The sequence below is a fragment of the Rissa tridactyla genome, chromosome 6 (assembly GCF_028500815.1).
Source record: "Rissa tridactyla isolate bRisTri1 chromosome 6, bRisTri1.patW.cur.20221130, whole genome shotgun sequence".
NCBI classification, from domain to species: domain Eukaryota; kingdom Metazoa; phylum Chordata; class Aves; order Charadriiformes; family Laridae; genus Rissa; species Rissa tridactyla.
The window spans coordinates 52396341-52415996 of NC_071471.1; the positions used below are offsets into that span (position 1 = coordinate 52396341).

The 19656-nt window shown below is 45.1% G+C and overlaps 1 protein-coding gene across 2 annotated transcripts; it reads right to left on the bottom strand.

Moving 5' to 3' along the window:
* Positions 1–4661: 4661 nt before the first annotated feature.
* Positions 4662–19165, bottom strand: LOC128911269 (annexin A8-like protein 1). 2 transcript variants are annotated; one of them, XM_054205853.1, is made up of 14 exons: positions 19070–19165; positions 18417–18527; positions 18260–18306; positions 13990–14080; positions 13629–13723; positions 12314–12427; positions 11471–11561; positions 10761–10840; positions 10077–10136; positions 9451–9544; positions 7595–7690; positions 7286–7344; positions 6291–6413; positions 4662–4921 (listed from the first exon to the last, which is right to left on the bottom strand). In XM_054205853.1, the coding sequence occupies exons 3-14, from the start codon at positions 18278–18280 to the stop codon at positions 4865–4867; spliced, it is 981 nt and encodes a 326-aa protein (XP_054061828.1). In that variant the 5' UTR covers positions 18281–18306; positions 18417–18527; positions 19070–19165; the 3' UTR covers positions 4662–4864. The 2 variants fall into 2 exon arrangements, with proteins under 2 accessions (XP_054061828.1, XP_054061827.1); XM_054205852.1 differs by lacking the exon at positions 19070–19165 and having other exon boundaries at positions 18417–18657.
* Positions 19166–19656: the final 491 nt, after the last annotated feature.

Below are 19656 nucleotides of genomic sequence, written 5' to 3' on the forward strand. Positions count from 1 at the left end.
ATGTGATTTACACGTCATAGAAAAATATCACCACGTGCGTTCTTCTAGTTTCAAAGAAATACTAAGATAAAGTCCCTGCGAGCTCTGAACTCCCGTACCAATGACACCCTTAAGTGTCGGGCATACAACTTTCGCTCAGAAATGCCAGTCCTAAGCCTCCAGCAGACATCAGCAGTCCAAGGCACAATGCTGACGCACCGTGGCTAATTGAGATTTGGAACAGGAAGGGATATTGGGAAAACAGAAGCACAGCTTGAACAAATCATACTTTTCTCCAAACAGACAGGAGCCCAGGTCCCCAGGGCTGACTGTTTCTGTCGTCTTCTGGGAGGACAGTCAGATGTAAAATCTAAAGTACTAACTTTTTCCTACAGCCTAACATGAAGTTTTTAGTAAACAACAAATTCTCCTCTGATAATTTCTTGGAACTTCAGGGATGAGTCCTTTGGGTTCAAACGGATGACACCAGAAGGCTGAATGACATACAAGGCCAGTATTGTTTGCAGTGATGGGAGTGATGGAGAATTGGAGTGACCTTCTTGTTTACATGTGGTCTGAGGAGAAGAGGTTACTGCACTGTGTCAAACAAAACAGCTCTGCTGCGGGATCCCAGGCTCGGGGATGTGCTGCACTTATCGACCCCAACCACTAAAGAAGTGAAGAGTATTTGGAGTCAGCTCAGGCATTCGTCTTCAGGGCAGAAGTTGAAGGAAAGCCTGTTGTGTCTTTGGCACGGTCCCATCTTAGCATCTTACAGTTTGGTACTATCTTCCCTGCAAGGGAGATACCATCCAATAAGTCCTGAGGAAGGTCTACAATTTTGTCATCAGATGACCATCTTGCCAGCAAAACAGGCTCCTTCAAGAAAGCCAGGCAATAAGCCACAACACTTGGAGACTTCATCATCCCATCTGCATGCCTGTGGCAGGCAGTATTTCCTCACTGCAGTATGTTACATTAATAAATCAACACTAATTTACCATCAATTTATTAACTTAAGAATAAAAAATTATCAGCAGCTTCCACACAGAAAGGCTCCCATCTGCCCAGCAGCGAGGATGCTCTCCCTTCAAGCCTCCCTCCAGCCCACCCCAGAGCAACTAATGGGACCATCCATGCTAGGATGACACACCTCCCCTTCCCTCTCCGGCCACACGCTGTGCTGTCCTTGTTTTGGCAAACCCACCCTCTGCTCTGAAGAGAAGTAGTGCCGTCTGGGCTGTCTCACAGACGCCCCAGTGCCAGCCCTGGTGCCTCAGGCAAGGCTCTTTCCCTGCCCCACACTAGCTCAACAGCCGACACCACCCAGAGGTGCCTCTGTGTACTGCTGGAAAAACCATAGGAAGATCGAACATCCTTCTCAGACGATTTCCTCACCCTTAAAAATCATTCCTATGCAAGTGGAGATAGGAAAGAGATTTCCCTGTTTGCCCAACTAGGATATTTGCTGTTCTCTTCTTCCACTTCCCAACAGAAGCAATGTCTTTTTTTAACCTCAGTTTGAATGCTTAAATATATTTTATCCAAAAATGCTACTAACTGCTGCAAAATAGAAATACAAATGAAGCCAGACCCATCCCATCTTTTCTCCTCTCCAGAAGTCACAGATACCTTTTAAGCAGAGCCTTTGCTTGTCTGTGGCTGGCCATTGCCTGAGGATCCTGGGTTCAGCCTACTGGGTTTCAGGCCACATCTGCCCTGGGGTGCTGGGAGAATTAAGCAACACTATATAAAGTCAGCTTTCTCTGGAACGGGGGCCTTCAGGGGTTAACCACAATTTATGTGCATTAGCATCATATCTGGAATAGATTTTTGTTAGTTTTCCCAAGTATCATCCGGAACAGAGCTGGTAGTTGGAGTCAACTATTCCTCTGTACGCTGGGGTGTGAGTTGGGCTAAAGTACCTACACCCCAGCACGCTGCCGGTGAGCACGGCTCCTGCCCTGTGTGCGCTGCATCTGAGGACACAGAGCAGCCATCCAGGCAGGGACAGCAAGGTGGCACCAGTGCAGTGCCTGGAGACTGCCTGCACACAGGTCTTCCTGCAGCACAGGAGGTGGGAAAAGGCTGGCACACAGGCAGCGGGAGGCCTGCAACAGTCCTGGCCATTTTTTACATTGCCCCTGTTACCTTTTCCTTGCTGAGCGTTTATCTTGATTTTTGTGCAATAAAATCATGTTAATTAAACTGTGAATGAATAGAAAGGCCGTAAGTCAATATCTGCATTTGGAAAAGACTGGTTAGAACAAGCTTAGGAATTGATTCCACTTTATTAAAGCGCCTGTTCACCCAGGGAACATTTTAGCAGCAATCAATATGTAATTAAATCTTTATTGATGTTTTACAATTGTTTTGTTTCCCAGCAATTATGGTGATAGAATCAGCTTCCCTCAGTTGTTCCTGCTTCCCAGCTTTACTACTGATCTCCTGTGAGCCTATGGGCAACTCACCTTACATCTCCTAAGCTGTTATTAATAAATTGGGACCACAACCACAATTGGTGGAAACAACTCTAATCCTAGCCTACTGTGCTAAACACAGGCCAAGGAGGAAAGCAAACCTCTGACCTGAATAACCTGATAACAACACCACCAGGAGATCCGAGATGATAAGCACAAAAGTTTGAGTGAAATCAACAGACAACTCCGAACTAAAGTATTTTTGAAGACCTGAGCGTTCATTAGGCTTTTCTAGTCAGATTTTAAGTCCCTCCAAGCTGGGATTACTTCTCCCTCGCAGCCTGTCCAACCTCAAGAAATGCAAATGTTGTGGGTACCACCGTAACAAGCATCCGCGCTCCCTGCTGAGGCAGTTACAAATTCCCATTTGGCCTTTCCAAAATAATACCCCAAACACCAGGGGAATGGCTCATATTTTCACTAAAGCCTCATCAGACAGATCTGGTCAGAGGAGAGCATTTCCACAGAGCCTCTTGGCCACACCAGAGCTAAGTGGCTGCAGGGTGAAAGTCCCTAAAAACTGGACTCACAAAGGGGACATGCTTCAGCAAATGCACCCCTTCGTTACAGATTTTGAAACAGCTGGGAGGGAACGCGTGCGTTGTTTAAAGGGGAGCAGATCTCACCACCCTGTGCCTGTTCAGCATCTCTCCGGCTGCAGCCCCAGACGGTGCCCGAGGCATTCGGGCAGCGTGCGGGGAGGCGAGGGGCACGGGGCGACCGGGATGCTCCCTCAACTCGCCTCCTTCAGCCGACGGGTGTCGGGGTCCCGTGTGGGCCCGTGGGCTCCCCGCCACGGTCCGGCTGCCGGGCTGCACACAGGGTCTCGCCCACAAGATGGTGGTGTAAGCACGGTTTTCTCTGCAGTAGGCATTGCATCCCATCCCATCCCATCCCATCCCGGTCCTGGCACGCCGCTCGCTAGAGATCAGTGCCTGAACATGCTCTTACACAAAACTAATGAGAAGAAGTGCCTCTCCAAAAAATCAAAATCAAGTGAGACCTCTGGCCAGCACAAAGGCACGTGTGATTTCTTTGATGCCTGGAGCTTGCCCACATTCCCCAAAAATCTGAGTGAAGAACTTCCCCTTGACACTCAGTCTAGAGATGTGTCTCTAACTCATTTTACTCCAGGTGAGAAATTGGGATATTACTGAAAACACAAGCACTTAAAGGATCAGAGACTGAAACCTCCTCCTCTTCACGTTCACCTGGCGACACCTGCAGACACCCTGACACCAGCTCCAGGTCCTGGCCTCCCCAGGACTTTTTGAATTCACCACTTTCACTGCACCAGTTCCTGATCATTTCAGCAGCACAAGGGAAGAACCACCCCTCTGCCAGAAAATTCTCCCACTCCATCAGAAATGCTACAACTCTGAAAGCAATGTTTTTTGGTCATTACACATTTAAATGAGTTGTTTTAAGTGTGGAGACTCATTCATCAAGGCAGACCTGAGCTTCTCAAAGCATTTCATCCTGTTCTCTCTGTATGAGTGTCCAAATCTGGTGCCTCACTCAGCAGGTGGTAGGTGCAGTCATGGAGGTGGGGGGGAATCTCCATGGGAGTCCACTGACCTCTGTGAAGTTACTGTGAAACTACGAGCAGAAACAGGCCTGTCCCCAAGGAGCAGGATATCCTATATTCACCAAAACCAAATAATCTGTCCCAGTTATTTCCCCACACTCTTGACATAGATGCCACTCCCTGAACCTGCCGGTCTCCCCCTGCAGACACTCAACACAAGCAAGAAGGAAATCAAGCACACAGCTTTCAACTTTCACATGCTTACAGCCAGTTTGGCTCTGCCATTCCCTGCTCCTTGGGGAGCCCCCACTGAAGTTATGCAGATAAGGCTGCTAAACCAGCCTCCCCCCGGACTGAGTTCTCCATTCTGACCCATGCCCTAAAGCCACATTAATATCTGGGACTCCTTCCAGACCATCCCCCACCCCCCCACCGCTAGCATCAAATGGTCAGTGCTGTACCCGCTTGTCCTAGTGAAGTTAGCAAGGCTTCAGGACAGCCCAAGCTTTGTAGGGTTGTTCACACTTGTGAAACACCTACAGAGGGCTCAATGGCTCAAAATAGCCTTTAATTTTATGTCTAAGTGCTGCCCTTCACAGTGTGTTAAAAGAGAAGAGAAATCGCATAGAACAAAACGAAACAAAAAAAGAAACATTCCCACTTGTCTTTGAAAAACTGTTAGGGAAGTGAATAGCTTTTAATGCGTAACGAGCATCCACGTCGTTCAGAGAACTTTGGAAACCTTCACCATTAATTTAATCTTCTTTTTCTCCCCCCTTGGATCAATAGAAAGATTTTCTACGGATACAATTTCAGACTCTTGTTCACTGTTAATTTTCCCTCTGTATCCATTTCAGCATCTTCCTCCTAGATTTTGTCAGTCACTGCCACAGAGATTCAGTAAGGCTGTCTTGTAATCGCCACTGGTGTCATCCTGACAGGAGGGAAAAAAAAAAAACAAAGAAAAAAAAAAGGTGAGTTCCTCTGCACGCTCTGAGTGATGACTTTGTCAGTCTGTGGGGTATGTCCACACAGGAAAAGGACTTTGGAAAGAGCAAGCGAGGCTTCAGCAGAGTTACTGCCAGCTGACACACCATCAAAAGCGAATGGAGAAATGAGGCTTGTAGCTGCCACCTGAAATAACATGTATCAAGTCCAATTCTTTTCTTTGGAATGCAGGTGAGCAATTGATCATGGCTCCATCCCACAGAGCGGCACAGACAAAGTCAGCATGAACGAGAGCAACCAAGCTTGTTGTGTTCAGATTTTATGTCCCTGGTATTTGTGTAGCATTCTCTCTTCTACAGGAAAAGAGAGGGCAATATAGTTAGCCCTGACATATGTTATTTTTTTAAAAGCCACAAATATGGTCATTTTGATCTAGAGAAGCACTACAGAGAATATCACTAGCTAAAAAATTTGCTCCCTTTGAAGGTTTGGTGACGACAGGTGTAAAGCCAGTTCCAGTTCTCAGAAGGAATGAATATTCCGTGCAGACCCTTGAAGACTGATCATTAATCAACATGACAGACACTGACAGTACAAATTAGAAGAAAAGGCCTTCATTACAGAACCAGACTTCCCATGGGGACTGCTGAGGATAGGGCTTCTGTGCCATTTGCACCGGGGGAGAGGAATGTCCTGGAGTCCTTAGGACAAATGGTAAAACCCAGCATTTCAGCCCTAACAGGGGAGGGTCATTCACTCAGAGCTGAGACTCAGACCTCAGAAGCTACAATAGGTTTAGAAAGGGAACCTTGTCAAAGCATATCTTACCACAGTATAGACCAGGCCTTCGCCTGGGATAAGTCAGTTTAAAAAAAAAACAAAAAAAAAACCAAACCACACAACAAAAAAACAAAGACAAACCAAAACCACCAAAACACCAACAGCACTGTTTTGACTTATACGGCACTGGCTTGACATAGTTAAGGACGAGAGAGAGAGAGGAGAAAACAGCACAGCTGTGTGGGAAAGGTGTAACAGGCAGGATTAAATGAATCTAGATTCATCTAGGAGATCATGAAGTGCACTGATACAGAGTCTGGTCCATGAAAAACCTGGAGCAGTCTCTCCTCAGGTTTGGCTCTGCCCAAGTCACTTACAGAGCATACGATCTGACTCACCTTTCAGGCATGTGTGTCTCCCAAGGAGATGATTGTTAATAGGCCTAATGAAGAAGAGCTATGATCTTAGCAGAATTACATTACTGAAAACAACCATGGAAGCATCCCACAGTGCTGGACAGGTTAGGAACGTACAGATGTGATGGCTAAGAACCATCATGTGAACATGTTGCTTACCAGAATCATACTGGAGAGAGACTTTCCTGCAATACGCTTGAATTCAACCTTTATAAGATTTAAGTCAACTTCACTTCGAGAAACGATCACCCTAATAAGAGTCCCATCACGGGTGCCAGCCCCCTGCAATAACAGATATATCAGTCTGTGGTGTTAGTTGGTGTTCAAGGGATAAGCCATTGCAAACTGGTCCAGGACGGGAGGAGTCAGCTTTCAAACATCGCTTGGCACATGTTCTGCAGCACATCTGCTTCTCCTTCTAGAAGCCCAATCCCCACCCCCCCCTGCCAGGGGCCACTGTCAATACCACAAGCCCACCATGGAAGTGTGCTATAAGTCTTTGTACATGTCAAATGCAAAAGCAGACATGCTCCAGAGTTGGAAGTGGGCACTGAATACATATTGTCCTTCTGCAGCACCACCCATACAACACTTGGCTTCAACCAATATTGTTTAATCACTCATAGGAAAATTAAGATCACACGGGTAACAAAAATAATCACTCATCTCAGCTTTCCACAAAGTTGGGTGAGCTGACATTTTTTACGTATCAGTTGAGAGTTACAGGGGCACAATCTGCAGATGCCTTACATGTCCCCGGTTGGAACTCTTTCATTTATACTGCCATGGGGAGAACTACTTCCTTAAAAGAAAATATTGTGGTTCAGTCCGTTAAGTTAACATTATGGGCAAAATTCTACCATGATCAGCCTCCTAGAAAAGCATCTTCCAGAAGTTTTGTCCATGTTCCAGAAGGTGGGACTAGGCTCCTTGCAGACTCCTAAGTCAGAAAAGCCTGACTCCCTTGGTATCTCAGGCTTAAAGGGTACTCCTCTACCCAAGGTGTCTGAAGGGATTCTGATATTACTTGCAGCAATGGCACTAAACTTACTGGATTTCACCAAAACTTTGTCTCTTCTATTTTGAATTGGTGGAAGCCAGGTTACAAGCTAAGTCCAGTCTGAAAACAAGTATGTTACAATGAAGAGTCTTACCTTCAAAGCGTCGTACAGCCTCTCTGCAAAGTAGCAACGAATGTTCCTGGTGCATTTCACTAGGCATACAAAAAGGCTCAGTGAGAATCAACGGTAATTCCAGTCCAGCGCAGCAGGTAGCAGAGATTCAACATGCTTTCCGTTAATTCAGTGTGCCCCTGGGATTCTCCGAGTTTATCCCACCTAAGAAGTACCCCTTACTACCTACTAGATACCCTTATAAAGTAGATCCATCCCATAACAGTCAGCTGCTGCAGGAGAAAAGGCATCAGAGTCAGACAAAAGAAAGGGAAACGTAGCCACTCTTACCAATAGCCAGCATGGCATCCTCAAGTGAACCATTAGTTTCACTCTTGATAGAGTCTTCTATGCTCTTACCAGCCAGTTTCTCGTATTCTTCAAACACTGTTTGAAACACAAAAAACCTTCAATTTTTTGCCAAGCAACTGCTCAGTCATTTTGTGCACAATATTTACAGGTATGGCTCGGACAAAAACACAGATCCTGCTAAAGCAATGGCCACATTTGCACCAACTTCAGGAGGCTTTAGTCAAGCCCAGAAATCAGCTACGAAAATGGACGGCAACATTCGCAAAAACCCAACCCATCCACAGGTCTTAACTCCCTGCAAGTTCAGTCACCTCATATTCATTTGGAAATCTGACCCTTCATTGCTGTCTTTAAACACAGAAAAGAAGCAGACAACAGAAGCTTAAGCACAGGTCCATCATTCGGTCTTGTGTTTGTTGATGTCACTAGCTTCAGGAGCCAAAACAAAATAAAATTAAGTATAGGACTATGCTGTGCATGGTACTTGGACTTTAAAACGATGGCAAAAGTTTGGGAAAACTTACTATTTCAACCGCATTTTTTTAAAAAAACAACTCAGAAAAGATGAGCAAAACACAAGTGCAGATTCCAAGATATTTGAACTCCCACATTAACAAAATCTCAGGAACAGAGTTGTTGTTCACCTTATACACTCTGGGTACTCTGGGGTTCAGAATTACAGATCTCAATTTGATTCCTAGCTTTCAGACTAACAAAGAAGAAAAACTCCTGTGTGAGGGACTGGATGTCTTAATGAAGTTTGCTCGGCACTGAAGATCAGATACCTAAACATTAACACTCAGATACTTTGGGGAAAGGCAATGCCACAGAATAGACGGATGCAGCCTTCTCAACTCAGGCCTACTCCCCACATTAAAAACAAACAAATTAACTGCAACAATTGCAGTCATGTTTTAAAGATAAACAATTACAGGCAGCTGTAGCACAGAGGAAATTACTTACACGGTGATACAGTAGGTCCCAAAGATTGCTTTCGTCCTGACAACAACTAGTTGAAATTCAGTTCTTAAGGGCAGACACAGCCAAAGACGAGACCACTTGTTTTCTAAGTGACACTGGGAGATTAAATTTGAACCACAAGGGGGAGCTGGCCTCCAGGGCCTAGAAAACAGCCTGGGAAGACACCGGCTTGAAAAAACTCAGGCATACCTAATTTATCACCAGCTAAATTTACCAGTTTAGGCGCAGCTGATTTACACGGTACTTGATATGCTTAGATTCAGCTGACATAACAAGATCTGTTAGTCAAAGCATCGGACTGCCTCGGAAGTCTTGAGGTGACAAGCCAGGCCTCTGCTGCACAGGGCAGCAGGAAGCCCAGGGTTTCCCTTAGCTGGATCTGGGTTAGCGTCTTCCTCTCAGAAGCTTCTGATGCCCTCAGAAGAACCTGGGGCAGACAGGCAGGGTGCACCCCATGGTTCTCCAGCAGTGAATAACCAGCTACGTTTTGTTGATTTTTCGGTTCCCAGAAGAACCCATGTCAAAGGAGTCATAGGTCTGTCCACTGCACGCTCCTGCCTGGTTAGAAGGCAACTCTGTCTCCTTCAGTTCATAAGAACAGCTATAACACCCAGCCATCACCAATGTATAAGGACTCCTAGATAAGCCGCTTGATTTTTTGGCAGCACTAAGCCTTCATAGATTTTCATGAAAGCTGCTGGCAGCTTTTGATTGCTGGATGACAAAGGATTAGGAGACAGACTGAAGTACCTATTTCTAACCGCCCATCTTTCCCAGCTGTAGCGCTGCCTCTTCTTTTTGGCAAGAGTGTTGACTCATTTCAGAGGCTTGGGAATATGGACTCTGCTCCATACCTTTCAGCAAGTGTATGGCACTCCTTGTGCACAAGATGGTGATGAACTGCATCTCGTCAGTGCCACGTATCTTCTCCCCAGCAGCATAGAGAGTCTGCAATTTAACACATAATTGTTAGAGAGGCGTTCTGTGTGTGCAGCTGGTAAAGGAACAGAGTTTGGCTTAAGGCAGTGCTAGGGTAAAGGGGTTTGAAGTAACCTAAAACACTGTGTGAATTAGGCTCTCCCAGAATGGTTGATTATGAAAACCCTTGACCATGTCTTCCAGTCAAATTGGAGCAGCCACTACCTCCACCCTTTCCAGCCCTCCTGCAGCAGCTGGAGCAGCCAACAACACTCTTGAGGTTTCTTCTCTGTTCTTTGGTGTCCCACCCCACCATACTCATAATCTTTCACGTGTCAAAAGCAGCTGAGCCCAGCTTTTTTGGAGCTTTTACTCCTCCTTGGAACTGCAAGGCTTAGCAGTGGAGACAAAATTGAAGAACCCCAAGTTGCTCCTGCTTGAAGACCACTCCTCCCCAGACTATTGGGGATCCAGTCCTCTGCTGACCAGAGCTCTGCTGCTCACTGAAGTTCAAGAGAGGTGGGATGCAGGCATACGACTGATCACAGGCATTTGAGAGTACCTCTGCATCCTGGTGAGCCAGCGCTGTGTCCACGTAGAGAGTGGCATTGTCCCTCTCACCCTGTGAGAAGAAAAAGAAAGGTAGCCATTTTGTCTCATGAAGATTCTTCCATATTTAAGGATCACAGCGTACATTCTGGGCAAAGACTGATGATAATCAGCTATCATTTTCTGCGGAGTCAAGCAGTAATGTTTCAGACAGCACGAGGGCTAACTCCTTCACTGAAAGGCACCAAAATCAGTCACATGAAGCACAGCCAAAAAAATCACTAAGTTATTCTGCTGCTGGGCAGGAAAATTTTGAAAATTTGATAGGATAAATGTATTCAAACACACTCAGCATTGAAGGCACAGACATTGGAAGAGTGGGAAATCATAGTGGAGGGGCACTGTTTTCTAAGAATGTTGTAGAGTGCGATGGCTTTACACATATGTAAAAGGGAGGTGTCTCCCTGCAGCGGAGCTGAGTGTAAGTTCCCAGCTGTCTTACTGCTGCTAAGGGAGGGGGTTTTCCTGCCTCAGTCACATTGAAGCTGAAACATAGATCCAGTCCAAGTGACATGTTTGTCTCTGCAGTTTATCTGGAGATCATGACTGTATTGCCTCTTGTATTGCATGCCTTCACCAAAAAAGAAGGGAAAAATGCGAAGATCATTATACCCTCATTTCTCTTCTCTAGCATTACCTGAAGAAGGCAAACCAGAATCTGTTCCAAGTAGCCACTTGTTTCCGATTTTATGTCTTCTTCCAGATCAGAACCGTACTCTACCCAAGGAAAAGAGAAGGACAAGGGAAGGATTTGTTATTTGGGTGATATATTCAGGATATTACCAGTCACCTAGAGGACACACAATAGCCTGACACTAGTCAAAAAGGTCGCTAGGGAAAGAAACCAAACAGGTCAGCTCACACCCCCAGTGATACCCAGGTCAGGCATTTGCATCCAATGGAGTCACTAGCTCCACTGACGTCCAAGGCATAAACACAGAGCTAATGTTAGAGATAAAGTTTAGGGGACCAAAGAGACACCAAATTGTTACAAATACGTTTTTGATAAATTCCCATCTAGAGTGTATTTAAAGGGGAGAAAAAGCCAAGTGCACAGCTATAGTTTTGTTTGCATTCTGACAATAGCTGGTGTGGCCAAGCTGAACCAAATTTGTGATTTGCTGACTTTTTCCTCTAGCTGGATGGAGAGTTAGAAAGGGATTTTCAAATTCTGTCTGCATAGCCATGTTCTCTTTGCCAGGCTGAAAGGAGAGTTAGGTCGCACCTTCTTGCTTTTAAAAATCCCATTTTCCTGCTGCCAGTGCTAGTTGGTAACACCATTCCTGCTGCGCAATCAGGCAGTCACACATTGCTCTGACCACACAATTAGAGCCCCAGGTACTTCACCTTCTTTGTATGCCTTGATTATCTCTTTAATCTGCGCTTTTGTCCGGGATGCCAGGATCTCTATGATAACATCTTCACTTGTTCCTATACCCTTTAATAGAAAACATAGTGGAGAGATAAAGGTGGGGAAAGGTATCTAGTCATGAAGTGTAATTTATTGCTAGAGCAGTATGGTTAAGGGAGGAGTCAGATGGCAATAAAGCGTTAGGCTGTATGCTGAGCTGTGAGAAACTGTCAGGATGAAAGCTGGAGGCATAAAGCACCTTTGGTTTGAACACGGTTTGTTTTACTGAGGTACCTGATTCGCTTCTGCAATGCATTTCTGGATCTGAATCTTTGACGACAGAAGGTGTTAGAGGGATACGATTCTATGATATGGGTTGACCAACGCTTGCCTAGTCAGTTCATTTTGATAGACCTCTCTGCATCCGAAACTTGAAAAGATACTGTATCAATAGGTAGAATCTCAGCCGATGCCAGGCTGACCCTGGCACCATCACTCCTTGATTTCTTAAAGGTTTCTTGTCTCAGGTTGGGAACCAGGGCAATAGCTTTGTGTCATTGAGCTCCATTCATAAGGGACACCGCAGAAACCAGCAAAGAGATGATTAACTGAAAACCGTCATCTATGGATGTTCATTCCTTGCCAAAGCTGAGTTTAGTTTTGCTGTTGCCTTCCCAAGGCTCTACACGACATGTTTGTATAGAGACTCTCATACACCCCTAAGAAAAGCAGCATTTCCCCCCAGATATGCTTTAATAGCACAATTAACTATTTCATTAGGAATGAAACGAACACTGGATCCGTGCCGCTACTTAAGTATCAGCATGCAATTTGCTTACCTTCATGGCATCGTGGAGCTCCTTGGCATCATACTTGAATGGGGAGTACATGAGAGCTACAATGAGCCTCTCAAAGTTGCCACTCAGTTCAGACTTCAGGCTTTCAATCAGATCCTGTTGAACATGCATCACACAGTTACATAGAAAGCCTCAGAGGACGTCTTTACTGCCTAGTGGTCTTTCCACCCCCATGGCCTACAGCAATGAAGCTGAATGACAGTATTGTGTTGATGGTTTATTAGGAAAGGTCCTGGGACTGCAAGAGGCACCTAACTCCAAAACGGGATTTGTGTAGGTTCTTCCACTTTCTCTGTTGTCCCATTACTCAAGCTTCTCCCTGGTAGTAATTATTTCTGCAGCAGAGTAGGGAAGACGAAAATCTCCCTCCGCCCTCATTTACTCAGTGAGCAGAACCAGGCAGCTGAAGGCCTTGAGTTGAGCAAGGGATGGAGCTTCACACAGTCAATTCCCAAAGCTTGCATATGAACATGCATCCAGGGCTTTTGCAGAATCAGGCACACAGTCTGAAGATAGACTTCAAACTTTCCTTTTACTATAATGCAGGTTTTTAGGGTACGACTCACCCTGTTTTAGTGGGTTGCAAGCACTCTATTCATTGTCCCATACTTGCCCCCCACCCATTAGCTTCCCCTTGCATGGCAGTCCCCCTTCCAGCAAGGGTCATTGGAGACTCCTGTTTCTACGCTGACCCAAGATCCTATATTGCTCTTTCCCAATACATTTCCTTCCTTCTGCCCCTCTTTAACTGTGACTCTCAGACAACTAGCTCCAGAGTACGGCTGGTGGAAGAGTTTTCCCAATAAAAGTAAGATTTTATCAAAGACAGAGAGATAGCCACAGGAAAACATGGTTGTCAATAGCCGCAGTTTGTTTTCATTTTCAGATTTTCCAAACAACTGTAATTAAATAAGTCTAAGTTGAACTTTCTTCGGCATTTGAAATGGCCCCAAACCAAACCAATATTTTACTCAAAATGCCACTTAGAAAGGTATCAAGTTTTGTTATAGCTTTGAAAGCAATACGTTACACTTTAAGTTAAAATAGATTTTAAAAAAAATATTTCTAGTCAAAATGCAATTTACAAAAGAAATTACAGTCTTTGGGGGAAAGCCAGTTTTTCCAATAAAAAAATTTCACACATTCACTCCAGGGCTTATAAACTAATATTAATCTACTTATTTGCAGAAGACCTGCGTATTGTTTACACCCTGCTTGCAGGATGAACTGTACGCCCATTTACTACATCCTGCACGCAGTGAAACAGTGACTGAATACGGCTTTGTTTTGGAAGAACCTTTCCAAACTGTCCTTTGAAGGATTTGGCAATCTGTTGACGCTGCATATTGCTCCTCTTGGTTAGGACATCAATTATAGCCTGTTCATCAGTCCCTGTGGAGAGCAACAATTAGCCATAAACACAGTGCACAGAGTAAGTTAAGACTAGTCCAAAATCCCAATTCAAGTATTCAGACAACCTTCCCTAGTTCATTGCCTTCATAATGTAGAAGTTCAAGTATGTATTGAGGAAACTTTAATTTTTAATTTTCCACGTAAAAAAATGGTATCTCTGGCTGCCATTCTCTTAAGGAATGGCTTTTAACTTGCCAATTATAAGCAGAACATAGAATTTACACATGTGGTTGGAGTCAACTCACCAAGCCCTTTCATGGCCTTGTACAGAGTCTGAGCATCAGGTGTGGGGTCAAAGTTTAAAGCACCTGTCATGGGCTTGCCCTCTGCTTCACTCTGAAACAAGAAGAAAAATAGGGGACTTCTCACCACTGCTTTTCATCAGCTGAAGAAAAAGTATTTTGGAAAGTAAATTAGTATTATTCATTGCCTACACATGGGGAAGGCACAGAGTGGAGGGGTTGGTTCAAAGTGTCTCAGCAGAGCTCTGAAGAGAAGACAAGTTTCCTGCCTCCAACTGCCTCTACCAGCCTTCAGCTCCTGGCAGAGACATGAAGCGCAAAGCATGGCTGCAACAGTCATTAGCTGCAGGCAGGCCGGTAGAAAAAGCCGAGTGGGCTAAGACTTTCTTATTCACCTGTTAAATACAGTACTTCATAACATGTATGCTATCATATTATACTGCTATTAGGAACTGCATTTCTTGGTGGTTTGGTGCAGGGTAGATTTTACCCGCAGTTTTTTGATTTCATGGAATAGTCGTGCTCTCACAGACCTTTTTTCTAGGTAGCAGATTCATTCTCCTGCTGCTGCTTCACTTGTGCACGGCTGATTTCAAATATTTCTGCTGGAAGGATTTGGGCCAAGAGACTACCTCAAAGGAAGAGATCCACCTGGAGAAGTGCAGGTTTGACATTCTCCCCTGAACCAAGGGCCAACTGCACAGGAATCCTCCAGACAGATGCCTAAGGCACTGCCAGTGCTCGAATCTCAGGGCAGAAAGACATGCTGAGACTTATTCCAGTCACCACAAGGTAGTGGGGCCATCAATCAGAACACAGGCTTAAGAGCCTGAGTCTAACAAAAGCTGTTAGTCAAGGGACTGGCTTGAATATATTGACGCATCTCTAACAATAAGGTCCTATCAACAGGTGAGTACATGAGTGGTTAGTCATAGAGAGTTATCGCCACTTTATTCCAATAACGGATAGAATTTCCTTAGCAGCAGAGAGATTTAAGTTGCCCCAGGAAACTACTATATTCTCATAAATTTACTTGCAGGGATATGGTTAATATTGAACTAATGATATCAGTATGACTTGATGGATTTTTCAACAGGGGTAGCCTCAGAATCAGATAAAAAGCACCTTCAAATCAGAGCTTACGGATCAGAAGGAATCACTATTGTTGTCCCATCTGACTCGCATGACATGGACCACCAAGTGCCACCCAGTAGCCTCCTGTTATGGTGGAAATCCCTTCTGCTCTTACCTCCTGTGCAAAAGAGGACCCTACCCCTCTTCTAGAGTGTCATCCAAGTCCTCCCCAGAGAAAAAGCCTTCAAGTGATCTTTGCCAAGTAGAAAAGCTTGTGGAAATTCCCTTCAGGACCTTCATTCCTGTTTTTAATGAGAGGCTGGAAGATGAATGGCTGGTGCTCAGGAGTGCCTGTCAACAAATGCCAGGTCTAGCCTAGTGCCACAGCTGAAGCATACCCACACTGTGCTGCACAGATGCTCAGGCTGGCTCTGGGCAAACTAGCTCAGGTGTCCTTCTTGACTCTTTTACCGGTAGATACAGCTGGCACGTGTTTGCATGCTGGCCCCTTTGCCAGCCAAGCTCTGAGAGCAGTGACAAGCAAGCAAGAGGCAATGATGGGTATCAAGAGAGGCAGTGTGTTCACCAGTCAGGAAGATCTGGAAGAGGTCTTCAGTTTGCAGAAGTTTGCTTTACAGCCAGCACAGAGACAGATTCTTGTGCTACCACAGCCTGCTCGCAGCAGAGAGAGCAGCTGCAGAGAGGACAGTAGTGTCAACTGGAAACTTCTCACTAGATGCAGCTTTGAGTCCCAATGACTACTGAGCAGCAAATTTTAGGCCATGGTGAAGTGTCACTGCAGAAAATGCAATGACAGATTAAAGCATTGCCACCCCCAAAGGTTCGTCATCAGTCTGGAACAGGAGGTTTGGCTGAGCCAGGAGGACCATTGCAAGTGCTCCATTTCTGCTCCTCCGTGAAGTCAGCCAGCACTGCCACAACTGCTCTGGAAAGCAGGTTACACTCAACCATCTGATTTTGCTCTGAAAAAGATGGACAATCCTCTCTAGCTGCATAGAAGGTCTCATGTGAAAGAAATGCTTTGGACCTGTGCCTGGTGACTCAGAGAAAGAGGGAGTGCAAAGCCGAGCTTTCATTTGGAGGCAGCGGAAACAACTTAAACAATAGTCTTTTTTGGATACTAATTCCAATAAACATTTACAGCCTATCCTGGCTCAAGCAGCGCTCTCATGACTCATGCATACGTGTTATTATCCATATATTTAATTGTTCCAGCACAGGTACAATCACAACAAGTTTCCAGAGTAACCCTGCTCAGTTTGATCTTGTTTCTCCACATGAATTGATCCTACAATTACCCAACTGAAACTACTTGAGTCATCTGTGTAACACTCATGTGAAGATGAATAATTGGCACGAAAGCAATGGAATCAGTGTACCTTACAGCTGAGGCTCTGAAAAGTTTTACCTGTAAAATGCAGGGGAAGGGAATTAAAAGTTTTCCTACCAAAATATGTCCAAACCTAAACGGTAGCTTATTGAAAAGCTGGAATTTGTGGACACGTGGGGTTACTTGTTTTTTGTTTCATTTTTTTCCCAGCAGAATGTTTCTGAAAAAGTTTCACATTTTTTCATACTGTTTGCTTTTGAACTCTATTTTATAATGAAGGGCTTGGAAAACCAAAACAATTTTCTACCATCCTTCCTTTGCCCTCTCCATGCCTCCACCCCCTACAACACCAACAGGCAAGAGATCGCTGAGCTTTCAAGGGTTTTTCTCCTTCTCCTTTTCTCACTCTAATTTTTCAAAAGATTACCAGCTTGGGAGGGTTGTGTTGAACAGATCAGCAGAAAGGGAAAAATTAAAGTCAGAGCTTTACTCCAAGCTTTAGAAAAAGTCTGTTTTACTGTGCTAAACTTCCAAAAGGGAATAGGGAAGCAGAGGGAGACCAGCAGAAAGGAAGATTACAATTTTAATCTTTCTGGGGAAAAAAAAAAATCATGATACATTTTGAGATCAGGAAAAGTTTCCTATCTGAAGGAAAGTAGGAATTAGCTTGATCTTCCCCAGCCACCAACGTGTTTTATTTCTCCAGTTGCCACCTTGCTGTTGCAGAACTGCAAATGAGAACCTGAAAAATGGTCATGTCCATGCAAAGTGGTTTCTCACTCCTTGATGATGTATTGCACCTGAGGTAATATACACTGCGAGGCAGCTCTCCTACACTTCCAGGGCACCTTTGCTGGCACAAGGCAGCAGAGACCCCTGTGAGGCCCCCTGCTCAGCTCACCCCTTGCATGGACTGCTGAAACATGAAGCCTTCTTCACAACAAGGCAAAGGGGGGACAGAAATCTTTCCAAAGGCAACACAAAAGCAGCCAAGAGAAAGCCGGGTGCACTACCAGCAGTGGTGATGGGCAGGGGACTGGGCCAGGAAAGAAGACTTCTCTGACAGTATTCCTCCATCACATGTCTCCAGCAGGTCTCTTCTAGGCTTATTGGTATCTGGGGATAAAATCTGGGGATAAATGTGGCCATCCACATAGGCTACTGGGAGAGCTGCCAGTGATGGCAACAGAGCTACGCACATCACTAGAGCTGCCTCCTGCCTGACCCGACCCGTACTCCGGAGGCTGCCTCAGCACACCCCACGAGCATCCCCCCATCCTGCCGCATTCCCCCCAAAGCCACAAGAGTTTAAAAGAGAACATACACAGCATTTCTGGCTCCTAGCAGACAGACAGAGTATCCAAGTCCACATTGTCGTTGCAATAGTAAAAACCCACCAAGGAAAGAGACACTGCGGCTTGACCACATCTGCCTCTGTGACAACAGCCTGCCAGCGCAACTGGGGACCAAACCAGGGACAGGCCAGTGCCCAGAAGAGAAGAGAAGGGAGCAGATGAAAAGCCTGCAGCTTTCAGACCTAACGCAGACCTCAGCTGTGTTACTTTGCTGCTCCCCAGTACTGTCTCCCCACGCACAAAGGCACACAAACAACCCCTGCCCCACTCCCAACTGAAGGGCCAGGGAGAGCCTGCTCTTCCTCTTAAAGCCAGCTGTCATCTTAACACCTTCCTTAACTAAGGTTTTGGAAGTGCTGGAAGCTAATTTTACAGTCAGAAAAATCAGTAAATAGGTCTGGCTGATTTTTAAAGGGAAACATTTAATACCCACACAGAGCCTGATGCAACTTAATAAGTCGAGGTGTTTTACTTCAGTATTTCATCTACTTACCCAGGCCCTCCACCATGCCATTGCCGTCTCAGTAGTGATACCTGGGTCTGTTGGAGAAGAAAACCACACATATCACACCTCACAGTTCAAGAAACTGAGATATGAAGGGGGTAGGGGGAGAAAAGAAAGAAAGAAAAATTATTTTCAAAAAACTTACCACAAGAAAATTGGAATAACTGTACTCCTCAGGAGGGTTATTCCCTCTGGAAGCTGCAGAACGTAACTGGCCACTCTGTGCTGGGAACACGCAGGTATAAACCACCCTTATCTACAAATTCCGCGGGGAAACGCCTTCAGACATGGCTCAACCTGTTTTTCACACAAGATCTCACAGGGAGAGATTAAATTGCTTAATAAACCAGGCTTCCTTTGTGAGGAGCCCTACATTCAACCCCATTGACTAAAGCTCATTGTAATTTTTCCACTCCTCCTCCCCACACACACCCTTCCCTGCTAACATTTTGGCCTCTGGCACCAACACAAAATGTAAATTACAACCAGGTAATTTCTCCACTAAGACTCGGCGAGTTCTGCTACAACAGAATCAGCCACTCACTCATTATTACGGACTCCCTCTATCTCTACCAATCTGGAAAACAGCAAAACAGGACTCTAGGAACTTAACAAACACTCCTCTACTTCCCTTCCTTCAAAAAAACTAATTTAAAAAAAAAAAACCAAAACAACAAACAAAACCCCAACAAACACAGCCACACCCCACATCATAAATGTCCTATATCTTACAGTAAAACCCAATAAAGCAGCAGACGCTAGAGAGACTTGGGAGGTTGCCCCTGCCCCATCCCATACCTAGACTTGCATGGCATGAGTCAAGAAGCATCTCCAGGCTACCATAGGACCAGCATATTTAAGGCTAACAATTTCAGTAATGCCAACCCCAGCAAAGCTGTCACAGGGCTTGCACTAGCTGCTGTGGCGTATTAAGGCTGAGGAGTGGAGTGTAAAGTGTTTTTTAGGTTTGGGTTTTTTTTTTTTCCCCTTTTTGTGTTTGTTTTAAAAAGAGATGAACTGATCTTAACGGTTTCATTTGGAGAAATGTTTCTGTGAAATCAGCTAAAATATCTTATGGTTGTAGCAATATTTTCCTGTCTAGACTTTTGTCAGAATCCACTCGTGCCAGCATTTATTTATTTATTTTAAATGGAAAGCTGCCCTGATGGAAACTTTCCTACCAGCTATATCTTAACCCTTGTTATATAGGAGCTCTGTCGCCTCTCACATTTACAGACCCACATGGGACACTGGTTAAACACCAAACTATGGGCTTCTCTTATTTCCTTTCCACACACTGTTATTTCACTTAACCCAGCAGGGTCCCCGATGGCCTGGGAAGCTGCCCTGGCTATTCCTGAGAGAATGAGCTGTGCCAGCTGCTC

What these genes read in the sequence shown, in the direction of transcription:
- LOC128911269 (XM_054205853.1), bottom strand. Translation starts at nt 18,280, where the DNA reads ATGGCATGGTGGAGGGCCTGG. An exon ending in TGGCATGGTGGAGGGCCTGG is followed by an intron (nt 14,081 to 18,259) that starts GTAAGTAGATGA and finishes TTCTTGTTTCAG; the next exon opens with AGTGAAGCAGAGGGCAAGCC. An exon ending in CTCTCTCCAGTATGATTCTG is followed by an intron (nt 4,922 to 6,290) that starts GTAAGCAACATG and finishes CCCTCCTGTCAG; the next exon opens with GATGACACCAGTGGCGATTA.